Raw genomic sequence first — 24,656 nt, forward strand, 5'->3', positions numbered from 1 at the left:
GGTTAAGGAGAAAGAAGCAAAAATTGAACTCTATTCCATCAGAAGGTATAATGTGCTCTCATATCAAAAGGACACTGGTGTAACAACTTAGCCTTCTTATTATTGATCAGTTAATTCGTACTAAATGTGAAAAGCCTGTGTGTAACATCAAACAGTGTTCGAGTGAGGCAAACTCTCCACACATCAGAAAAACACTGTGTGTTAATTAAATCTCCTCAAACATTATTCCTTGCGGACGTCCGCAAAATCTGCATAACACCCTGGCAATCCTGGCAAACTTAGCTGCGAGAGCCTGACTGGAAGGCTCAAGCAACTCCTGAAACAATCAGTACCCCAACTAAGAATCTCCCCAGAGACCCAGTCAAATTGAGGATTGTGGGCCCTTAACCAGGGTAACCCCAACACCAATGGGGCAAAAGTACAGACAGTCACATAAAAGGACAATTTTTCAGAGTGTGTGGCTCCAATAAACAAAGAAATTTGGCTAGTGCAAGAGGTAATTTTACCTTGGGATAATGGTTCCCCGTTTAACCCACAAATCTCAATTTCCGATGCCAAGGGTACTAAGGGAACAGAGTGTTTCAGGGCGAATTGGCGGTCCATAAAAACCCCGTCGGCCCCACTATCCACAAAGGCCTCAGTCTTGACAGTTTGACCGAGGATCTTCAAGGTCACCGGAATGATAAAAGTCTTCTTGGGAAATTCTGACTTCTGGCCTGACAGGATATTTCCCATCACCCTCAGGCCCTGAAGTTTTCCGGCTTTTCTGGGCATGATACTACCACATGACCTTTATTCCCACAGTACAAACACAACCCCTGCTGTCTCCTCCGCGTCTTCTCACGCGAGGAGAGGCGGGTAGCCCCAATCTGCATAGGCTCCTCGGAAAATTCCTCAGAGTCTGAGGTTCCCTTGGGAAAGAAGGAAACCTCAGTCTCCCTTTCAAGCCTACGCTCTCTCAGCCGTCTATCCACCCGGATGGATAACTGCATGAGCTGATCCAAGCTATCAGGCAAGGGATATTGTACCAGTTGGTCCTTTATCTGGTTAGAAAGACCTCTTCTGTACTGGTGTCTCAGGGCTGGGTCATTCCACTGGGTATCATGGGCCAACCTCCGAAACTCCGTACAGTAAACCTCAACTGGCCTTCGCCCTTGCTTAAGGATCGAAATCTGAGCCTCGGCTGAGGCCGTCTTGTCAGGGTCATCATACAACATGCCCAGTGCCGTAAAAAAAGCATCAACACTTTTAAGCGACGGACAGTCAGGCTGCAACCCATATGCCCAGACCTGTGGGTCTCCTTGTAGCAAGGAAATCACTATGTCCACCCGCTGAATCTCCGACCCAGAAGACTGAGGCCTAAGCCGGAAGTATAGCTTGCAGCTCTCCTTGAAACAAAAGAACTGCGAGCGATCTCCAGAAAAACGATCCGGGAGATTTACTTTCGGCTCCTTAACCCCTGAAGGTGCTGCTGCTGCGGGAGCTCCGCCAGCTGCCTGGGAGGTGTGCATTTTAATGGACAAATCATTAAATTGTCGAGTCAGGACCTGCACCTGATCGACCACCTGTTGCAACTTATTTTGAGGGGTATGCTCCATATTCCCACAAAATTTCAACAGGAGTATTAGGCTGCTGAATATGTTATGCACACCAGTGCCTGCAGGAATGTACTGGTGTCAGAACTGTTATGCACTCCAGTGCCTGCAGGAATGTACTGGTGTTTGAACTGTTATGCACACCAGTGCCTGCAGGAATGTACTGGTGTCTGAACGGATAGGTATGCAAAACAAATGAACTCACAGACAGACTGGGGAATATGACATTACGTACACAGAAGGTGATAGGGTAACAAAATACACACAGAGTGAACAGAGAGGCCCAGAGGCTAAGGAACTGGGTGTCTCCCTAGTATAAGTAATGATCAGATGGGAAAAGCAAGATGTTGTGTTTTAATACGTAGAGAACCCGAAATGCTGTTGCTAAGGGCAACAGCAAAACCCTAAAGGGTTACCAACGGGTGTGGCAGTAAACTCCTTGGTCAGAGATGGAATGATAGACACAAGGAGAGTCTCCACAATCCTAATTCTCACTTGCAGTGCACAGGTTCAGCTTACTGCCACTAAACTGACACCTGACATCTTGCACAGTGAGACAGGATTTAGGCAGGCAAGTCTTAGAATACAGCCGCAAACTTGCTAAGTTCACAGAGTAGTAAAAGAACCCCAGCAAGCTAAACGACTGACTCCAGTCTTACTGCTAGGTCTGGATTGGCAGAGTGTAGTACCAAATCCCCAGGCCTATTTGCAGTAAGCAACAACAAATACAAAGCTACACAGTACTGGCTAACTTTCAGGAACTGACTAACCAACAAAGATTCAGCAGCATCTGCTTAACCTGAGAAGAGGCCTTATAAAGCAGGTGCTGTCCACGCCCCACTCAGACCTCACAGACTGTGAGCACAAAAACCAGCACCGGATCCCCTGCCGTGCACAGAGCCTGTAACCACTGCACAGCAAAAGACCCGAACCGGAGTATCAGCTGCGCTCAGGTTACTCCGCTAGCACTTGTCTCCCGGTTGCCATGACGACGTGGCAGCACAGGGCAGGAGACCCTAACAGTAAGACACTCCCACACGCCCGAGCAAGTAGACGTACTTAGGTGCCCTAGGCTGGGTACGGAACCTCTGGGAACTTTGGTCGCCGTATTGGCCAGCGTGGACGGGAGTTAAGTGGGCGGACCTTCGGAGCAAAACCCCCACCGCAGCCTTACCCCGGACATTTTGGTTTTCTGTAAGGGTTGCCGAAGACCCTGATTGGAAGTCAGAGGTAGCGAAAGCAACGCCTGCAGAGATGGGGGCCACTTGTTCAGGTAAGGGGCGATCAACCCAGGTTCAGGTTGATTTGGTAAACCGACCAATCGGGTCGGCAAGGTCATGTGTGAGAAATCAGACCAGGATGGTCATCACACAGAAATGTTATGCAATGAATGGGAAAGGATGACTGTGCATGACGGGGAGAAGTTTTCCCGGGTAGGTACTTTTAACCCAGAAGTGTTACAGAATTTAAAGAAAAGAATATGCCTGATTAAATCTTCAAAAAGGCGTATTAGACATTATGACTATTTAAAATTGTGGCAACAGGAAAGTGAAATGCAAAGAGAGACATGGCAATGGAGAGGATTATGGCTGCAGAGAATGGCGCGATGGTGTACGATAAAAATGCACTTAGTAACTGTATTAAGAATGAAAGTAACAAATGTAATAATGTTTATAAAAATGAAAGTGTCAAAATTACAAATGTTAACCTGTGCAAGTCGCACCCCATGTTAAACTCCCCTCAGGATTACCAGCGAGAAGGTGAAACCAACACGATGTCAACACTCTACCCAGCAGTCATCATACGAGACACCCAGAGGGACACGGCCAAGTTGGTAAAGGCAATAGCAGAACCCCCTAACGGAGGGTCAGGTGAGGTCGTGTCAACAGGTAAGTACGGTATTGTATGTTACTCACAGACAAATGCATCTTACACCAAAGAGTTAACACAAAATAGCATAATGGAACAAAATCCTGTCAGGGTGAACACAATATATTAAAACAAATGTACACTACAGGAAAGCAGCAGTTTAGGTGTTAATAAATGGTTTAAAGGAAGTATTAAGAACGAGTATACAAGCCTCTCTACCTAACTGGAGAAATAACTCAGTAACTGCATTAAGGAACTACGCTGTTGGGCATGAGCAAAACATCATCAAGCACAGGGAAACAAAGAATCCCCAGATCCCTGTGGGTAAGTCAAAGGTGAAAAGGTGTTATAATTGCCAGAAGGAAGGTCATTTTGCAAGAGATTGTAGATCAAGAAGTAGACCAAATTCATATAAACCCCCTAGACAAAGATATGAGCAAAGTTATGACACACCAAATTGTAATCAGGGATCACATAGGAAGGAGTTTGGGCCGCACCTGTAACATGCAATCAGGAAAGGTGATCATTAGGACTGATAGTAAGCCTGAGGTTACAGTTAATGAAATGGGAGGTCAGTTCCTTGCAGGCACAAGGACGGCCGGGTAGACGTAATTTATCTGTAAATGTTCTTTTCCCCATCTCTGACGTTCATCGGCAGGACCCAAATATCACATAGCTATTTGGTCCTTACAGAAGTCTACCTAACCCCAGTATGACCTACCAGCATCGATGTATCCTGGCCAGATACAAAGGGTAGGTGTGGAAATACTGGTGGGAGAGACTATGCAAGGATACCATTGGACATGTAGATGTGACAGCCTGATGGTGAACGGAAGATCTGACAATGTTTTTTTTCTCTCCTGAAAAATGTTTGAAAATTTTTTTTTTCTGTTGTTGTTTATTGTTGATTTATGTGATGCATATATATATGAACGGTTCTCTCTCTCGTTGTTTTTTTTTCTCTCTCTTCTTTCTCGTGTTCTCATAACGTTACAGATGGTATGTCACATATTAGTTGGACAAATGGTAATGCAAGATTTATTCTCCTTACAGAAAGAGCGCTGAGCTAGAAGAAATATTGTATCACCAGAATGTTTAGAAGACTGAGAGACAGCACCTTTGAGATGACAGCAGAACAAGAAGAACAACAAGACTAGAGAACTAATTATCGTAACAAGTTTCTCTCCCCCTCAAACTGTTTTCCTGTACCCCCATTACAAATTTCTCCTTTCTCCTCCTGGAAGATGGACTCGCCTCAAGAGACTGTGAGCCGTGTTTTCATGTTGACCCTGATGTTGACCAGAGCAGTCTGTTTCGGTGAGAGTACCAGTGAGGTCGAGAAAGGATCCAGAAAGGTTCTGATGACAAAGATGGAGGCGTAAATTTCCAATAACAACACAATCACCGAGCAAAGGCGAGTACCGGAAAACGATCTAGCAGCCATGTTATTTGTAGACAATTGTGAAGGATTGTTAGCTGAAGAAAATTGCATCTGTGGGCATTGTGATAGCTTAGTTGAGGATGGGTGCATCAAGAAATGTCAGTCCAGTTTTGACGTTAACATGGACCGGCATCCATTGGGTGGCTATCACTCATTGGTGGGTAGGGTGTTGAATCGGACGGATTGTTGGGTATGCTCTCAAGTGCCTCAAGGCCATAGCAGATCAGGATTAGTACCATTCCCTTTGACGGTAGGGGAGGTGCTTGAGCTAAGTGGTGGGAGGCCGGTGGACAGGAGGTTCGATATCTCCAGTCCTCCTAGTTTGAGGCTCCACCAGTGTCATGTGGATAGCTCCCTAGTGTGTTTTAACATTTCCAATCCCCGAAAGCCGGGAAATTGGGAAGTGTCATGGAGTAACCAAACCATGACCTTTTCATATAGAGCAAATAGAATGCCTACAGATACAGAACTCATACGCCACATAGCCGATAGTGGAAAATATTTCCGATATAAGTATACCCTAGGAAGTAGGATCATGAGAGTTGGAGAAGTATCACCAGGATACTGTGCACATATCATACAATCGGATACGTGTACCAGACAGATGGGAGAATTAGGGTTAGGAGAGTCCACATGGAAAATGTGTAACATGGTAATGACATATTCAGTCCCATATGTTCTCCCCGATGATGCATATTTCATATGCGGGAGAAAGGCCTATGAGCGGCTTGCCCCAAACTCAGAAGGATTATGTTATATTGAAAAAGTACCGCCTGAAGTAATGACTGTATCGCATAACAAAATTGATTTGATTTACGACCCAACCATTGAAACCACGCTGTGATAAAAGGTGATTCCACGACCTGTTTCTTTCACCCGTTTCTCCTTTGTTTTCCTCCAAGGTACAAGGACTCGCTTGGAAGAAGAATTTGACTACCTTTTACACAGACAACAGATGGACTATGCCATAGACCCCCTTATCCCTAGTAACGTTAATTTTACACTAGCCCAACACTTTTTGTAAGTCTATGGACATTGAGAGAACTTTTGCTCGCACATTTGGCAAAAGCCCAATGAGACTACAGTCAACATGTACATCAAGACAAGACTTCAGACAAGACTTCAATCAACAAATGCATATTAACCTCACATAGAATATCACTGCATTTACCATAATTGCTCCTTATCTTCATTTCTACAACCTTCAGGTAATGACACACATAGTCGATAGGGAATACAGGCACAGATATCAGCACTCACATATCCCCCCATTCATGTATCATCAACTAAAATGTGCTCCCCCATTTTGTTGCAACCAAAAGCCGAAAAGAGCTCGGTAAAGTTTGACAGCCCATCCACAGACCCTTAATACGGGATAAGAAGGAATTCAAATGTATACTTCGCAATACCTCGAAGCTTGATTTTAAAACACGTACGGCACGATGATACATGACCCCCCAAACATGGATTCATACACACATGCTTCTGCTATCTCACTAGGTCATACCCTTTTCCCACCTTCTTCTCTCCTCCCTTACCCAATCATAGAAATGTATTTACATATGACATATATTTTTCTCTTTTTGAAATGTTTTAGGAAGTGGCAGTTATTGGTGACTGCCAAAGGGTGGACTGTCAAAGTCAGAAAAATATCACGCTGCACGTTGCCATATATGCACTTCATGCGTGTGCACGCTGCATATTTTATCAAAATAATGTATTTTATAAGTTAATATTCCCCTGAGTTCAACAGGTATCAGTGGGTCTCAAGATGGCTCTTTGACCTTAGAGATTCCCCAAACAATAGCTTTCATGTTGGGAGGGCTTCACATGTTCTTATGCATAGTTAAGCACAGGAATAGTAATTGAAGATTAATTGTATTCCGAATCAGTTTCTTTCCCGCAGACGGAGTACAATAGCCTTTAATTACACTAAGCTTTGAGATTCAATAGAGGGCCAACACCTGTGTTTACGAATGGGTTTAGGATTCTCTCCAGAAGAATGATTGCTGAGATGTCATTGTCTCAACTGAAAGTGGACATTGAGAATACCGAACAAAACCCAGAGACAGGGGTTGTTTTGTATTCGCCAAACAATAGCTTTCCACAAGACAGGAATGTGTTAGTCATCACCCAACGTTTTGCATAACCAAGATCACATGCTCAGCTCACTGATACAGCTAGCCCACATGCTGTGAAAGACACACACTTCCTGTGGTTGACACACCCCCACAGCTGTAATGCAGGTATGATATATCCACTGGAAATTACAGGGCACAGTCACTCACACAGCTACATAGCACCCAGAAGCATGGCTGGCTCATCACCAGGACTGACCTCCTTACGAAGGCTAAGTATTGAATTCACATGGCTTAATGGCATAGAATAGTTTAAATATGTGTTTGTGGTAAAGTAGTTGTGAAATGATTGGCATAGAATAGTTAGTTTGGAAATACAAATGGCTTAAGGTTAATGATGCTTGTGCAGTTGTGTGATTGTTGGGTGTTTGGGATGATACTCTATGAAATCTGTAATGAATTGGAACAGTAGACAATCTGTAGCATAGCATCTCTGGTATACATTTATGGATGGTGATTTATAACAGATTATAGTAGTTTTATATGATACATCTTGCTGAAGGTTAGAAGTCAAAACATACTTCCTTTTGTTACTGTAGTCATGTGCTTGTAGCAATAGCAGGCTGATACTTGTGGGTACCTGGTTATTGAGATACTGTGTTGGCTTGAAATTGTGAAAGGTGATTTAGATGGTTTGGAATTGTAAAATCAGAACATATGCATTATATTGAAGCTTAGACATTTTGGAATATAGTGGAGTCTTATGTCTTCTGCTATGAATGCCATGTGTTTGGACTTGCAAATTTAAAATGGCTGCTAGCATTCCCTTTTAAATCATATGTTACAGACTTTGGAATCATGGGAGTTTTTCCCAAAATGGAGTCTAGCTTCTGTCCCATGCGGTATTGTAGGGACCATTGTGTTGTTGCTGTGTGTGTTGTGTATATAGGGACAGCCAGCCAGGGTGAGCACAAGTTTCTCAACACAAAGGTTCTCAACATTGACTAACTGCGCAGCGATCGCTCCCACATGTGTAAGTTTCTCTGCAACCATATTTATCTCCTATTAATGTTGTAAGCCATCTGTCTCTCTCTCTCTCCTTCCCACCTTTAAATGTAATCGTGTCGTTATTGTATTTTATGTGTAGTAATTCGGTTAGGTATTTTATGTTATCTTGGTAGTGTATGACTTGTATTGTATTATTCTTTTGCAATTGAACGTTCATTCTCTTCCTTAAAGGTGTTGTGACCTTAGACCGGTATTAGAGTGTTTATTATATTGCTAAAGGGTTCTCAGAGCGTCACAGATGCTCATACTGCTTTTAAACTAACAAGGTTACACTGTGTTGCATTTACACCTTATCACTGCACAAATGTTTACAGTATAAGTACATTCCTTAAGGTATAGTTATTAAAGTTTAATTCTGTAAGTGTCTGCGAAGCCTGTGCTCACACCCTGTGCACAGCGTCTGCTACACTAAGGGTGTACCCTTGCGGTACCTTTTGCGCCAATTGCGTACTGTGTCTCTTAACCTTTTAAAGTGTTTTAAATAGGATAAACATATAGGCTTTGTCAATACGAACCTATTTAAAGCTATGGAGCAAACACTATGCTGCAATGTATATGCCCATGCGTACGCATTGCGGCATAGATAAGCATGGCTACATCTGAAAAACCCCTTTCACATCGCCAGAATATCCCGGGTTATTGCCGGGTCGACCCGTGGTGAAGATGCCGTGTGAAAGCGCCAAAGTGAAATAACCCGGGTCGAGCAACCCGGCATTTCTACCCAGGATTAAAGCAGGGTTAAACACGGGTGGTACTAGGGGTGATGTGCAGTGTGAAAGGGTCTGACACAGGTTATTTAACCCGGTACTCAAAAAAATGCGCTGATTGGATGTTGTTGTGTCTCCTTTTGTTTCCTTTTGACACCTCATCTTTGTGAGCCAGAAAAAGTCCATTTAAATGACATCCATAGTGTCTACATAGGTGACCCGGGTTCAGTGTGAAAGGGGCCAACCCGGGAATAACCCAGATCGAAAGTGCAGTGTGAAAGGGTTGGACCCGGGTCTGCGATGTGAAAGCTGTAAAAGGGTCATAACAATGATGGATATCATTGAACATCCATTCTTAATATAGCCAGCTATAGGGGCCCCAACAAAGAAAAGCAGCTCATGAAAATTCCACCCCACGTATTCCCATCTCCCTTCCAATATGCACACATACCCCCCAGACTGGTATATTATTACTATTTTTTTTTTTTTTACAATTTGACGCTCTAGCCTTTCATGCTAATTCTATTATTATCGGAAGTGTGTGATTTCATATCAATAGAAATCGCAAATGTATCCTGCCCTCCTCAAAACCCCTTTTTCCTCAACAGACCCCACCCACATTAGGGCTGCTACCAGAAAATTCCCTGGCTAGTTTTCCATCCCCATCCGCCCCCTGCGTATTACATACCTCCCAACTTTTGAGAAAATAGAAGGACCCTTGTGTGGCAGAGCCGCGCGCGACCTGGGAAGGGGGCGTAGCCGCATGTGAGAGGGGCATGGCCTAGCACACTGACCCATTTTCTAGTATTTGGGGGGCGTGCCCAGCACTTTCCGAGCAGCTGGGCAGCCCCCCTGCTCGCCTCCCAGGACTGAATAGATGCCGTGCGCAAAGCAGAGGGGGATCAAAGGATCCCCCAAATCCCCCCCCCCCCCCCTGCTCGCAGGACACTACTGCCCGCTGGTGGGACAGCGGGACGGTGTTCGAATATAGGGACTGTCCCACTACAATCGAGACAGTTAGGATGTATGGTATTATAATGCTGAGGTACAGTCACCATGCTATCACTCACATATGGTAGCACTAGTGATGTGCACCGAATATTTTTCGGGTTTTGTGTTTTGGTTTTGGATTCGGTTCCGCGGCCGTGTTTTGGATTCGGATGCGTTTTGGCAAAACCTCCCTGAAAATTTTTTGTCGGATTCGGGTGTGTTTTGGATTCGGGTGTTTTTTTACAAAAAACCCTCAAAAACAGCTTAAATCATAGGATTTGGGGTCATTTTGATCCCATAGTATTATTAACCTCAATAACCATAATTTCCACTCATTTTCAGTCTATTCTGAACACCTCACACCTCACAATATTATTTTTAGTCCTAAAATTTGCACCAAGGTCGCTGGATGACTAAGCTAAGCGACCCAAGTGGCCAACACAAACACCTGGCCCATCTAGGAGTGGCACTGCAGTGTCAGACAGGATGGCACTTCAAAAAAATAGTCCCCAAACAGCACATGATGCAAAGAAAAAAAGAGGCGCAATGAGGTAGCTGTGTGACTAAGCTAAGCGACCCAAGTGGCCGACACAAACACCTGGCCCATCTAGGAGTGGCACTGCAGTGTCAGGCAGGATGGCACTTCAAAAAAATAGTCCCCAAACAGCACACGATGCAAAGAAAAAAAGAGGCGCACCAAGGACGCTGTGTGACTAAGCTAAGCGACACAAGTGGCCGACACAAACACCTGGCCCATCTAGGAGTGGCACTGCAGTGTCAGGCAGGATGGCACTTCAAAAAAATAGTCCCCAAACAGCACATGATGCAAAGAAAAATAGAGGTGCACCAAGGTCGCTGGATGGCTAAGCTAAGCGACACAAGTGGCCGACACAAACATCTGGCCCATCTAGGAGTGGCACTGCAGTGTCAGGCAGGATGGCACTTCAAAAAAATTGTCCCCAAACAGCACATGATGCAAAGAAAAAAAGAGGCGCACAAAGGTCGCACCACAGGTATAGAATGTAGATGGATAGTATACTTGACGACACAGAGGTAGGTACAGCAGTGGCCTTCCGTACCGTACTGCTATATATACTGGTGGTCACTGTGTCAGCAAACTGCAAAACTAAAATGCACCACAGGTATAGAATGTAGATGGATAGTATACTTGACGACACAGAGGTAGGTACAGCAGTGGCCTTCCGTACCGTACTGCTATATATACTGGTGGTCACTGTGTCAGCAAACTGCAAAACTAAAATGCACCACAGGTATAGAATGTAGGGATGTGCACCCGAAATTTTTCGGGTTTTGTGTTTTGGTTTTGGGTTCGGCTCCGTGGCCGTGTTTTGGGTTCGAACGCGTTTTGGCAAAACCTCACCGAATTTTTTTTGTCGGATTCGGGTGTGTTTTGGATTCGGGTGTTTTTTTCAAAAAACCCTAAAAAACAGCTTAAATCATAGAATTTGGGGGTCATTTTGATCCCATAGTATTATTAACCTCAATAACCATAATTTCCACTCATTTTCAGTCTATTCTGAACACCTCACACCTCACAATATTATTTTTAGTCCTAAAATTTGCACCGAGGTCGCTGGATGGCTAAGCTAAGCGACCCAAGTGGCCGACACAAACACCTGGCCCATCTAGGAGTGGCACTGCAGTGTCAGGCAGGATGGCCCTTCCAAAAAATACTCCCCAAACAGCACATGACGCAAAGAAGGAAAAAAAGAGGCGCAATGAGGTAGCTGTGTGAGTAAGCTAAGCGACCCTAGTGGCCGACACAAACAGCTGGCCCATCTAGGAGTGGCACTGCAGTGTCATGCAGGATGGCCCTTCCAAAAAATACTCCCCAAACAGCACATGACGCAAAGAAGAAAAAAAAGAGGCGCAATGAGGTAGCTGTGTGAGTAAGCTAAGCGACCCTAGTGGCCGACACAAACACCTGGCCCATCTAGGAGTGGCACTGCAGTGTTACGCAGGATGGCCCTTCCAAAAAATACTCCCCAAACAGCACATGACGCAAAGAAGAAAAAAAAGAGGCGCAATGAGGTAGCTGTGTGAGTAAGCTAAGCGACCCTAGTGGCCGACACAAACACCTGGCCCATCTAGGAGTGGCACTGCAGTGTCACGCAGGATGGCCTTTCCAAAAAATACTCCCCAAACAGCACATGACGCAAAGAAGAAAAAAAAGAGGCGCAATGAGGTAGCTGTGTGAGTAAGCTAAGCGACCCTAGTGGCCGATACAAACACCTGGCCCATCTAGGAGTGGCACTGCAGTGTCACGCAGGATGGCCCTTCCAAAAAATACTCCCCAAACAGCACATGACGCAAAGAAGAAAAAAAGAAAAAAGAGGTGCAAGATGGAATTGTCCTTGGGCCCTCCCACCCACCCTTATGTTGTATAAACAGGACATGCACACTTTAACGAACCCATCATTTCAGCGACAGGGTCTGCCACACGACTGTGACTGAAATGACTGGTTGGTTTGGGCCCCCACCAAAAAAGAAGCAATCAATCTCTCCTTGCACAAACTGGCTCTACAGAGGCAAGATGTCCACCTCATCATCATCGTCCGATTCATCACCCCTTTCCCTGTGTACATCCCCCTCCTCACAGATTATTAATTCGTCCCCACTGGAATCCACCATCTCAGATCCCCGTGTACTTTCTGGAGGCAATTGCTGCTGGTGAATGTCTCCATGGAGTAATTGATTATAATTCATTTTAATGAACATCATCTTCTCCACATTTTCTGGAAGTAACCTCGTACACCGATTGCTGACAAGGTGAGCGGCGGCACTAAACACTCTTTCGGAGTACACACTGGAGGGAGGGCAACTTAGGTAGAATAAAGCCAGTTTGTGCAAGGGCCTCCAAATTGCCTCTTTTCCCTGGCAGTATACGTACGGACTGTCTGACGTGCCTACTTGGATGCGGTCACTCATATAATCCTCCACCATTCTTTCAATGGTGAGAGAATCATATGCAGTGACAGTAGACGACATGTCAGTAATCGTTGGCAGGTCCTTCAGTCCGGACCAGATGTCAGCATCAGCAGTCGCTCCAGACTGCCCTGCATCACCGCCAGCGGGTGGGCTCGGAATTCGTAGCCTTTTCCTCGCACCCCCAGTTGCGGGAGAATGTGAAGGAGGAGATGTTGACAGGTCGCGTTCCGCTTGACTTGACAATTTTCTCACCAGCAGTTCTTTGAACCCCTGCAGACTTGTGTCTGCCGGAAAGAGAGATCCAACGTAGGTTTTAAATCTAGGATCGAGCACGGTGGCCAAAATGTAGTGCTCTGATTTCAACAGATTGACCACACGTGAATCCTGGTTAAGCGAATGAAGGGCTCCATCCACAAGTCCCACATGCCTAGCGGAATCGCTCTGTTTTAGCTCCTCCTTCAATGCCTCCAGCTTCTTCTGCAAAAGCCTGATGAGGGGAATGACCTGACTCAGGCTGGCAGTGTCTGAACTGACTTCACGTGAGGCAAGTTCAAAGGGCAGCAGAACCTTGCACAACGTTGAAATCATTCTCCACTGCGCTTGAGACAGGTGCATTCCACCTCCTTTGCCTATATCGTGGGCAGATGTATAGGCTTGAATGGCCTTTTGCTGCTCCTCCATCCTCTGAAGCATATAGAGGGTTGAATTCCACCTCGTTACCACCTCTTGCTTCAGATGATGGCAGGGCAGGTTCAGGTTTTTTTGGTGGTGCTCCAGTCTTCTGTACGCGGTGCCTGCACGCCGAAAGTGGCCCGCAATTCTTCTGGCCACCGACAGCATCTCTTGCACACCCCTTTCGTTTTTTAAATAATTCTGCACCACCAAATTCAAGGTATGTGCAAAACATGGGACGTGCTGGAATTTGCCCAGATGTAATGCACGCACAATATTGCTGGCGTTGTCCGATGCCACAAATCCCCAGGAGAGTCCAATTGGGGTAAGCCATTCTGCGATGATCTTCCTCAGTTGCCGTAAGAGGTTTTCAGCTGTGTGCGTATTCTGGAAAGCGGTGATACAAAGCGTAGCCTGCCTAGGAACGAGTTGGCGTTTACGAGATGCTGCTACTGGTGCCGCCGCTGCTGTTCTTGCAGCGGGAGGCAATACATCTACCCAGTGGGCTGTCACAGTCATGTAGTCCTGAGTCTGCCCTGCTCCACTTGTCCACATGTCCGTGGTTAAATGGACATTGGGTACAACTGCATTTTTTAGGACACTGTGGAGTCTTTTTCTGACGTCCGTGTACATTCTCGGTATCGCCTGCCTAGAGAAGTGGAACCTAGATGGTATTTGGTAACGGGGGCACACTACCTCAAGAAATTGTCTAGTTCCCTGTGAACTAACGGCGGATACCGGACGCACGTCTAACACCAACATAGTTGTCAAGGCCTCAGTTATCCGCTTTGCAACAGGATGACTGCTGTGATATTTCATCTTCCTCGCAAATGACAGTTGGACAGTCAATTGCTTACTGGAAGTAGTACAAGTGGTCTTCTGACTTCCCCTCTGGGATGACGATCGACTCCCAGCAGCAACAACAGCAGCGCCAGCAGCAGTAGGCGTTACACTCAAGGATGCATCGGAGGAATCCCAGGCAGGAGAGGACTCGTCAGACTTGCCAGTGACATGGCCTGCAGGACTATTGGCTTTCCTGGGTAAGGAGAAAATTGACACTGAGGGAGTTGGTGGTGTGGTTTGCGCGAGCTTGGTTACAAGAGGAAGGGATTTACTGGTCAGTGGACTGCTTCCGCTGTCGCCCAAAGTTTTTGAACTTGTCACTGACTTATTATGAATGCGCTGCAGGTGACGTATAAGGGAGGATGTTCCGAGGTGGTTAACGTCCTTACCCCTACTTATTACAGCTTGACAAAGGCAACACACGGCTTGACACCTGTTGTCCGCATTTCTGTTGAAATACTTCCACACTGAAGAGCTGATTTTTTTGGTATTTTCACCAGGCATGTCAATGGCCATATTCCTCCCACGGACAACAGGTGTCTCCCCGGGTGCCTGACTTAAACAAACCACCTCACCATCAGAATCCTCCTTGTCAATTTCCTCCCCAGCGCCAGCAACACCCATATCCTCATCCTGGTGTACTTCAACACTGACATCTTCAATTTCACTATCAGGAACTGGACTGCGGGTGCTCCTTTCAACACTTTCAGGGGGCGTGCAAATGGTGGAAGGCGCAAGCTTTTCCCGTCCAGTGTTGGGAAGGTCAGGCATCGCAACCGACACAATTGGACTCTCCTTTGGGATTTGGGATTTCGAAGAACGCACAGTTCTTTGCTGTGCTTTTGCCGCAAGTCTTTTCTTTTTTCTAGCGAGAGGATGAGTGCTTCCATCCTCATGTGAAGCTGAACCACTAGCCATGAACATAGGCCAGGGCCTCAGCCGTTCCTTGCTACTCCGTGTCGTATATGGCATATTGGCAAGTTTACGCTTCTCCTCAGACGCTTTTAATTTTGATTTTTGGGTCATTTTTTTACTGATCTTTTGTGTTTTGGATTTTACATGCTCTGTACTATGACATTGGGCATCGGCCTTGGCAGACGACGTTGATGGCATTTCATCGTCTCGGCCATGACTAGTGGCAGCAGCTTCAGCACGAGGTGGAAGTGGATCTTGATCTTTCCCTATTTTTTTAACCTCCACATTTTTGTTCTCCATATTTTGCGCACAACTAAAAGGCACCACAGGTATACAATGTAGATGGATGGATAGTATAGTATTACTTATACTTATGGACGACGAGTGACAACACAGAGGTATGTACAGCCGTGGCCTACCGTACTGCTGCTTAGTGCTTATATATAAATATAATATACTGTATAACGGACCTGGTGGACAGTGTCAGCAGACTGCTAAACTAGTATGAAGAAAGAAAAAAAAACCCACCACAGGTATACAATGTAGATGGATGGATAGTATAGTATTACTTATACTTATGGACGACGAGTGACGACACAGAGGTAGGTACAGCCGTGGCCTACCGTACTGCTGCTTAGTGCTTATATATAAATATAATATACTGTATAACGGACCTGGTGGACAGTGTCAGCAGACTGCTAAACTAGTATGAAGAAAGAAAAAAAAACCACCACAGGTATACAATGTAGATGGATGGATAGTATAGTATTACTTATACTTATGGACGACGAGTGACGACACAGAGGTAGGTACAGCCGTGGCCTACCGTACTGCTGCTTAGTGCTTATATATAAATATAATATACTGTATAATGGACCTGGTGGACAGTGTCAGCAGACTGCTAAACTAGTATGAAGAAAGAAAAAAAAACCACCACAGGTATACAATGTAGATGGATGGATAGTATAGTATTACTTATACTTATGGACGACGAGTGACAACACAGAGGTATGTACAGCCGTGGCCTACCGTACTGCTGCTTAGTGCTTATATATAAATATAATATACTGTATAACGGACCTGGTGGACAGTGTCAGCAGACTGCTAAACTAGTATGAAGAAAGAAAAAAAAAAACACCACAGGTATACAATGTAGATGGATGGATAGTATAGTATTACTTATACTTATGGACGACGAGTGACGACACAGAGGTAGGTACAGCCGTGGCCTACCGTACTGCTGCTTAGTGCTTATATATAAATATAATATACTGTATAACGGACCTGGTGGACAGTGTCAGCAGACTGCTAAACTAGTATGAAGAAAGAAAAAAAAACCACCACAGGTATACAATGTAGATGGATGGATAGTATAGTATTACTTATACTTATGGACGACGAGTGACGACACAGAGGTAGGTACAGCCGTGGCCTACCGTACTGCTGCTTAGTGCTTATATATAAATATAATATACTGTATAACGGACCTGGTGGACAGTGTCAGCAGACTGCTAAACTAGTATGAAGAAAGAAAAAAAAACCACCACAGGTATACAATGTAGATGGATGGATAGTATAGTATTACTTATACTTATGGACGACGAGTGACGACACAGAGGTAGGTACAGCCGTGGCCTACCGTACTGCTGCTTAGTGCTTATATATAAATATAATATACTGTATAACGGACCTGGTGGACAGTGTCAGCAGACTGCTAAACTAGTATGAAGAAAGAAAAAAAAACCACCACAGGTATACAATGTAGATGGATGGATAGTATAGTATTACTTATACTTATGGACGACGAGTGACGACACAGAGGTAGGTACAGCCGTGGCCTACCGTACTGCTGCTTAGTGCTTATATATAAATATAATATACTGTATAACGGACCGGGTGGACAGTGTCAGCAGACTGCTAAACTAGTATGAAGAAAGAAAAAAAAACCACCACAGGTATACAATGTAGATGGATGGATAGTATAGTATTACTTATACTTATGGACGACGAGTGACGACACAGAGGTAGGTACAGCCGTGGCCTACCGTACTGCTGCTTAGTGCTTATATATAAATATAATATACTGTATAACGGACCTGGTGGACAGTGTCAGCAGACTGCTAAACTAGTATGAAGAAAGAAAAAAAAACCACCACAGGTATACAATGTAGATGGATGGATAGTATAGTATTACTTATACTTATGGACGACGAGTGACGACACAAAGGTAGGTACAGCCGTGGCCTACCGTACTGCTGCTTAGTGCTTATATATAAATATAATATACTGTATAACGGACCTGGTGGACAGTGTCAGCAGACTGCTAAACTAGTATGAAGAAAGAAAAAAAAAACACCACAGGTATACAATGTAGATGGATGGATAGTATAGTATTACTTATACTGATGGACGACGAGTGACGACACAGAGGTAGGTACAGCCGTGGCCTACCGTACTGCTGCTTAGTGCTTATATATAAATATAATATACTGTATAACGGACCTGGTGGACAGTGTCAGCAGACTGCTAAACTAGTATGAAGAAAGAAAAAAAAACCACCACAGGTATACAATGTAGATGGATGGATAGTATAGTATTACTTATACTTATGGACGACGAGTGCACTGACGACACAGAGGTAGGTACAGCCGTGGCCTACCGTACTGCTGCTTAGTGCTTATATATAAATATAATATACTGTGTGTATAACGGACCTGGTGGACAGTGTCAGCAGACTGCTAAACTAGTATGAAGAAAGAAAAACACCACAGGTATACAATGTAGATGGATGGATAGTATAGTATTACTTATACTTATGGACGACGAGTGACGACACAGAGGTAGGTACAGCCGTGGCCTACCGTACTGCTGCTTAGTGCTTATATATAAATATAATATACTGTATAACGAACCTGGTGGACAGTGTCAGCAGCAGACTGCTAAACTAGTATGAAGAAAGAAAAAAAAAAACACCACAGGTATACAATGTAGATGGATGGATAGTATTACTTATACTTATGGACGACGAGTGACGAGTCGACACAGAGGTAGGTACAGCCGTGGCCTACCGTACTGCTGCTTAGTGCTTAATTATATATATAATATACTGTATAACGGACCTGGTGGACAGTGTCAGCAGACTGCTAAACTAGTATGAAGAAAGAAAAAAAAACCACCACAGGTATACAATGTAGATGGATGGATAGTATAGTATTACTTATACTTATGGACGACGAGTGACGACACAGAGGTAGGTACAGCCGTGGCCTACCGTACTGCTGCTTAGTGCTTATATATAAATATAATATACTGTATAACGGACCTGGTGGACAGTGTCAGCAGACTGCTAAACTAGTATGAAGAAAGAAAAAAAAACACCACAGGTATACAATGTAGATGGATGGATAGTATAGTATTACTTATACTTATGGACGACGAGTGACGACACAGAGGTAGGTACAGCCGTGGCCTACCGTACTGCTGCTTAGTGCTTACATATAAATATAATATACTGTATAACAGACCTGGTGGGCAGTGTCAGCAGACTGCTAAACTAGTATGAAGAAAGAAAAAAAAACCACCACAGGTATACAATGTAGATGGATGGATAGTATAGTATTACTTATACTTATGGACGACGAGTGCACTGACGACAGAGGTAGGTACAGCCGTGGCCTACCGTACTGCTGCTTAGTGCTTATATATAAATATAATATACTGTGTGTATAACGGACCTGGTGGACAGTGTTAGCAGACTGCTAAACTAGTATGAAGAAAGAAAAAAAAACCACCACAGGTATACAATGTAGATGGATGGATAGTATAGTATTACTTATACTTATGGACGACGAGTGACGACACAGAGGTAGGTACAGCCGTGGCCTACCGTACTGCTGCTTAGTGCTTATATATAAATATAATATACTGTATAACGGACCTGGTGGACAGTGTCAGCAGCAGACTGCAAAGAAAAAAAAACACCACAGGTATACAATGTAGATGGATGGATAGTATTACTTATACTTATGGACGACGAGTGACGAGTCGACACAGAGGTAGGTACAGCCGTGGCCTACCGTACTGCTGCTTAGTGCTTAATTATATATATAATATACTGTATAACGGACCTGGTGGACACTGCAGTGTCAGCAGACTGCTAAACAAACTAGCATGAAGAAAGAAAAAAAAAACACCACAGTGTTTTTCAGGCAGACAAACGTATACTGGACTGGTGGTCACTGTCAGCAAAACTGTGCACTGTACTCCTGCTATAACTGCTCCCCAGTCCCCACAATTAGGCAGTGTGAGCAGTGCACTCAGCACAGATATATCATGCAGCAGTGCAGCACACTGAGTGAGCACAGATATGGTGGAGCGTTTTTTTTCAGGCAGAGAAACAACGGATTAAACTCAAAACCCTGCACTGTACTCCCTAACAGCTGCTCCCCGTCCCCAATCCTCCCCACAATTATAACTAACTAAGTTCTAATATAATACAACGGACTCGGAGAGGACGCCAGCCACGTCCTCTCCCTATCAATCTCAATGCACGTGTGAAAATGGCGGCGACGCGCGGCTCCTTATATAGAATCCGAGTCTCGCGAGAATCCGACAGCGGGATGATGACGTTCGGGCGCGCTCGGGTTAACCGAGCAAGGCGGGAGGATCCGAGTCGCTCGGACCCGTGTAAAAAAAAGGTGAAGTTCGGGCGGGTTCGGATTCCGAGGAACCGAGCCCGCTCATCACTAATAGAATGTAGATGGATAGTATACTTGACGACACAGAGGTAGGTACAGCAGTGGCCTTCTGTACCGTACTGCTATATATACTGGTGGTCACTGTGTCAGCAAACTGCAAAAAAAAAATGCACCACAAGTATAGAATGTAGATGGATAGTATACCTGACGACACAGAGGTAGGTAAAGCAGTGGCCTACTGTACCGTAATGCTATATATTATATACTGGTGGTCACTGGTCAGCAAAACTCTGCACTGTACTCCTCCTATATATATATATATATTATACTAGTGTTCCCCAGTCCCAACAATAAGCAGCACACTGAGCACAGATATGGAGTGTTTTTCAGGCAGACAACGTATACTGGTGGTCACTGTCAGCAAAACTCTGCACTGTACTCCTGCTATATAATACAGCTGCTCCCCAGTCCCCACAATTAAGCAGTGTGAGCACAGATATATGCAGCACACTGAGCACAGATAAGGAGCGTTTTTTTCAGGCAGAGAACGGATAAAACTGGTGGTCACTGATCAGCAAAACTCTGCACTGTACTCCTCCTATATTAATATAAAGCTGCTCCCCAGTCCCCACAATGATATAAGCAAGCACAAATATTTGCATCAACTCAACAATGAATAAACGGTGAGGACGCCAGCCACGTCCTCTCCCTAACATTTCCAATGCACGAGTGAAAATGGCGTCGACGTGCGGCTGCTTATATAGAATCCGAATCTCGCGAGAATCCGACAGCGGGATGATGACGTTCGGGCGCACTCGGGTTAACCGAGCCATACGGGAGAATCCGAGTTTGCCTCGGACCCATGTAAAAAGGGTGAAGTTCGGGGGGGGTTCGGTTTCCGAGAAACCAAACCCGCTCATCACTAGGTAGCACTGATTCTTTCCTGCACCCAGGATGATCACAAGACTCTGCATTATTATAGGATAAATAGCTCTAAAATATGCACTTATCTACTTATATGTACACACTCTTGGCATAATAATATATACAGATATATACAGCATGATGCATGATACAGCATAATATTTCTGCGCAGTATATTATATATAGTACTACTGTATATTTGCAGACTGTAGACTATGGGGGTAATTCAGGCCTGATCGCTGCAGGCGCGTTGCACGGGTACAAAGCGGATCGCCGCTCAGCGATGGGTTTGTGCGACGGATCCGATCACATGGGCGATCGCAAGGAGATTGACAGGAAGAATGACGTTTGTGGGTGGCAACTGACCGTTTTCTGGGAGTGGTTGGAAAAACGCAGGCATGTCCAAGCGTTTGCAGGGCGGGTGTCTGACGTCAATTCCGGTCCCGGACAGGCTGATGTGATCGCAGAGGCTGAGTAAGTCCTGGCCTGCGCAGAGACTGCACAAAATCTGTTTGCATAGCTCTGCTACACACGCGTTCGTACACTTGCACAGTTAAAATACACTCCCCATGTAGGCGGCGACTATCTGATCACAGCAGCGTAAAAATCGCTTGCTAGCGATCAGGTCTGAATTAGGCCCTGTGTTACTATGTGTGCTGGTGGTATGCATATTAGATCCATGACTGCTGTACTCACCTCACTGACAAGCCCTTGCCAGTCACTCTCTGTGTGATTATCCTGCATGACTGTCAGGCCGTGTTACAGCACACTGTAATCCAGTCATCCATAAGCAGATCACCCATTGCCTGCACTGTTTATACTACGTCAGCTCTAACTAACCCTGCAAGGGAGGGGGTGTGTACAGAGACAGCATATGTGACAAACCTGTTACACCACTTCTTATCAGCCTGCGTCCAATATATCTGTAATCCGCCTTATATGTCTATAAAATAGCTCGGCCTGCTTGCTTTTGATATAAAGTTAGACTGATTGTTAAACATTTTGCTATATATTCGTCATCATGCACTATTTGAAATACTGCTGTATTCACATTTACAAATGTACTAGATTGTAGGGTTGCCATACCTGTCATCCCGGACACTTAAGATTTACCAAGGTTCTGTGGCAGGCTAAATTCAAGGTGTAAATCAAAAGGTGCCCTGGATTAAAGGAATATAATGGCAAGCCTAAATAAGAAAATACATATAAATTATATATATTTTATATGTATTGAGATGAAATATGTTTTTTCATTATTACACATATCCACCTCCTAAACAGGATGTGATGTCAGAATTAATTCCCTAATGTAAGGAGGTATAAATAGGAGCCCGTCCCTGTACAGTGCACTATTACCCCTTGAAGAAGTCTAAAGGACGAAACGCGTTGGTCATTCCCTCTATGACCTCCTTCACAATAAACTAAGAACCTCCTATTTTTATTTATATCTCGATATTCTTAATTCTATTTTTTAGTCAATTTTTACATGAAAAATTGTTTTTTAATTGTTGCAAAACTCTTTTTATTTTAAAAATCTTTTTTTATTGTTAATTATATCTGAGATAAATTCCCCTTTATTTTTAGAAAACTGGTTTTCAAATGTTTTTTATACTATTTATTAGCATATAGACACCATTGGTCGCTTAAACCCCAGTCCTCCCCTTTACCATATATATATATATATATATATATATATACATTTATATATATATATATATATATACATATATATATATAAAGTCTTTGTATGGACCGGCACTCACCCCTCTGTCAGTAACACCCCGGTGCCTTCTGGAAAAAATGATGTAGTCGCCTAGTTCAAACAGCAGCGGCACTCGTGGGATTTGTAGTCAAAGATCAACGTGTATTTCACATCAAGATAGCCGACGTTTCGGGGCACACACGCCCCTTTGTCAAGGTGAGTATATATATATATATATATATAGTGGTGAGAGGGGTAGTCTCTCACCTGATTTGTTCACATTCTGGTGGGATCAGCTCCCTTCAAGTGAGGAGAAAACATGACCTGTACATTCTGCAGCTGCAGTAGAGATTTGGAATTCCAGGTTTTGTGCCCAGATTCCACAGGGACTCATCACTGAGAACAGGAAGTGTTTAAACCCGCTGCAGGTGACGCTTATGCTTGTTAGAGGCCAGTGAGTAGGGTGCAGTTTGTAGTGCCAGGGACTGTGGACGTTGGCTGTGACAGGCGAGGGCAGCAAGTGGGGCTGCAAGCCATTGCAGCGGACTGATTGCTGAGCACAAGCAGTGCTAGGACTTTTTATGTTTGTTTGTCTGTTTATGTTCTGTTTGTACCTGTGTTCTCAGACCTAAGCCTGAGTGTGTATGCTAACCACAGTGTCTGATGCCAGTAAAGACACTGGGGTGTATTTATTTACTAAGCCATGGATGGAGATAAAGTACCAGCCAATCAGCTCCAAACAGCCATGTCACAGGCTGGGTTTGAAAAATGGCAGTTAGGAGCTGTACATGTACTGTACCATATATAAAGCCTATACCTTTGTGCAAAAGCGCTTGTGATAATAATTAATCCTGGAACCGATTTTCAGCTCCCCCGGTCCTTTGGAAGTTAACTATATAGTGCAAATATACCAAAAAAATAAAATAATATCTAGTGCAATAGGCTTAAAAAAAGGTGATTTATTTAAAAAAAAAAAATTAAGTTAAGCGTACACAATGTGCACAGAATTTGAATCAGTGCAAATAGAGCTTATCTGTATCATAGCGAAACAGCAGCAGGCAGGTCCCAGAACAGGAGTAGCATATAACCTGTTTCGTGTTTCGTCCATCTATTTCTTCCAATGCATTTTGTCCATCTGTTTCTATTCCTTCTGATGAAGTCCTGGCAGAAATACATGGATGAAACGCGTTGAGGGGGGCGTAAACTCGCAGCACCCCCCATATTTCTTTGAAGTAGGAGGGACATGCCGCGAGTCAGGGGGGGGGTCGTGAACTTGCTGCACGCCCCCATATTTCTTTGAAACGTGCACTTTGGGCGGGGGGTGACCAGACAGGCCCACCAGACCATGGGCCCTTCTGGCAGAAGTGCCAGGTGGGCAGTCCAGCCCTGGAGACAGCACTACTACCACACCCCTCCCTACGGCCCTCACATTCCAGTATGGTTTGTCCAGGAGCAGAGTGCTTGCTGTGTTTGCTTCCCTCAGCCCCATTTTCTTTTATATAAATGTCTTTATCCAAATTTAGAATTATTAGCAAATAAGCAGAGAGAGTGCTTGCAGCAGGGAGCCACTCCCTGCCTTTCCTGCAGCCCTAGCTGGCTTCTATGGGCTGCAGCCGATGCAGTCCATAGAAACTGGTGTTTTGCGCATGCGCAGTCACACTACAACTTGTGCGCATTCTCCGGCCCTGGCGCATGTTAGATCCATTGCGCAGGTCCAGGACCTCTCTCTACTCCTCGCATAGGGGTAGCAGCGGCCCCCTTCCTACAATTAGGTAGGAGCCGCCGCTGCATATGAGTGTCACAATCAACACAAGTTATCAAATCTATTGTACTCCTTTCTCTATCTAGTCCTTTAAAGGTGGAAGAAGTGGTCAGGTAATAAGCTTAGCATATCTGTGTCATTTATCCATTCAACTATCGGACTTTGAATTTCAAGTCAATTTTCCATTAGTCTGTAATTACAGAATTAACAAAGAAGTGTAGCTCAGTGCTAATACTCATTACACAGTAGTATTATACAGTATGGTTGTCATAGAAGATATGAATCTTCAAAGCATATTTCTTCATATTTAGGATTTGGGAAAATTGGTTGCTATGTTATGTTTAAATATAAGACTTGCATTAAGGATGTGCATTATAGCTAACTGGGATATAGGAAGCCTATAGTAATGCATTAATAGGTTATCATTTGCTCTATTGTTTGACC

The 24,656-nt window shown here is 44.4% G+C and overlaps 1 protein-coding gene across 1 annotated transcript in view; it reads right to left on the bottom strand.

Annotated features, from left to right (window-relative positions):
- CCDC149 (coiled-coil domain containing 149) overlaps nucleotides 1-21,570 on the bottom strand; it is a 214,667-nt gene extending 193,097 nt beyond the window's left edge. Inside the window, exon 1 of the mRNA XM_063921861.1 lies at nucleotides 21,445-21,570. Within this exon, the coding sequence (XP_063777931.1) occupies nucleotides 21,445-21,492 (48 nt within the window). The 5' untranslated portion in view covers nucleotides 21,493-21,570. The remainder of the gene's footprint in view (nucleotides 1-21,444) is intronic.
- Nucleotides 21,571-24,656: the final 3,086 nt, after the last annotated feature.

Source organism: Pseudophryne corroboree, chromosome 1 (genome assembly GCF_028390025.1).
Source record: "Pseudophryne corroboree isolate aPseCor3 chromosome 1, aPseCor3.hap2, whole genome shotgun sequence".
Taxonomy (NCBI): Eukaryota; Metazoa; Chordata; class Amphibia; order Anura; family Myobatrachidae; genus Pseudophryne; species Pseudophryne corroboree.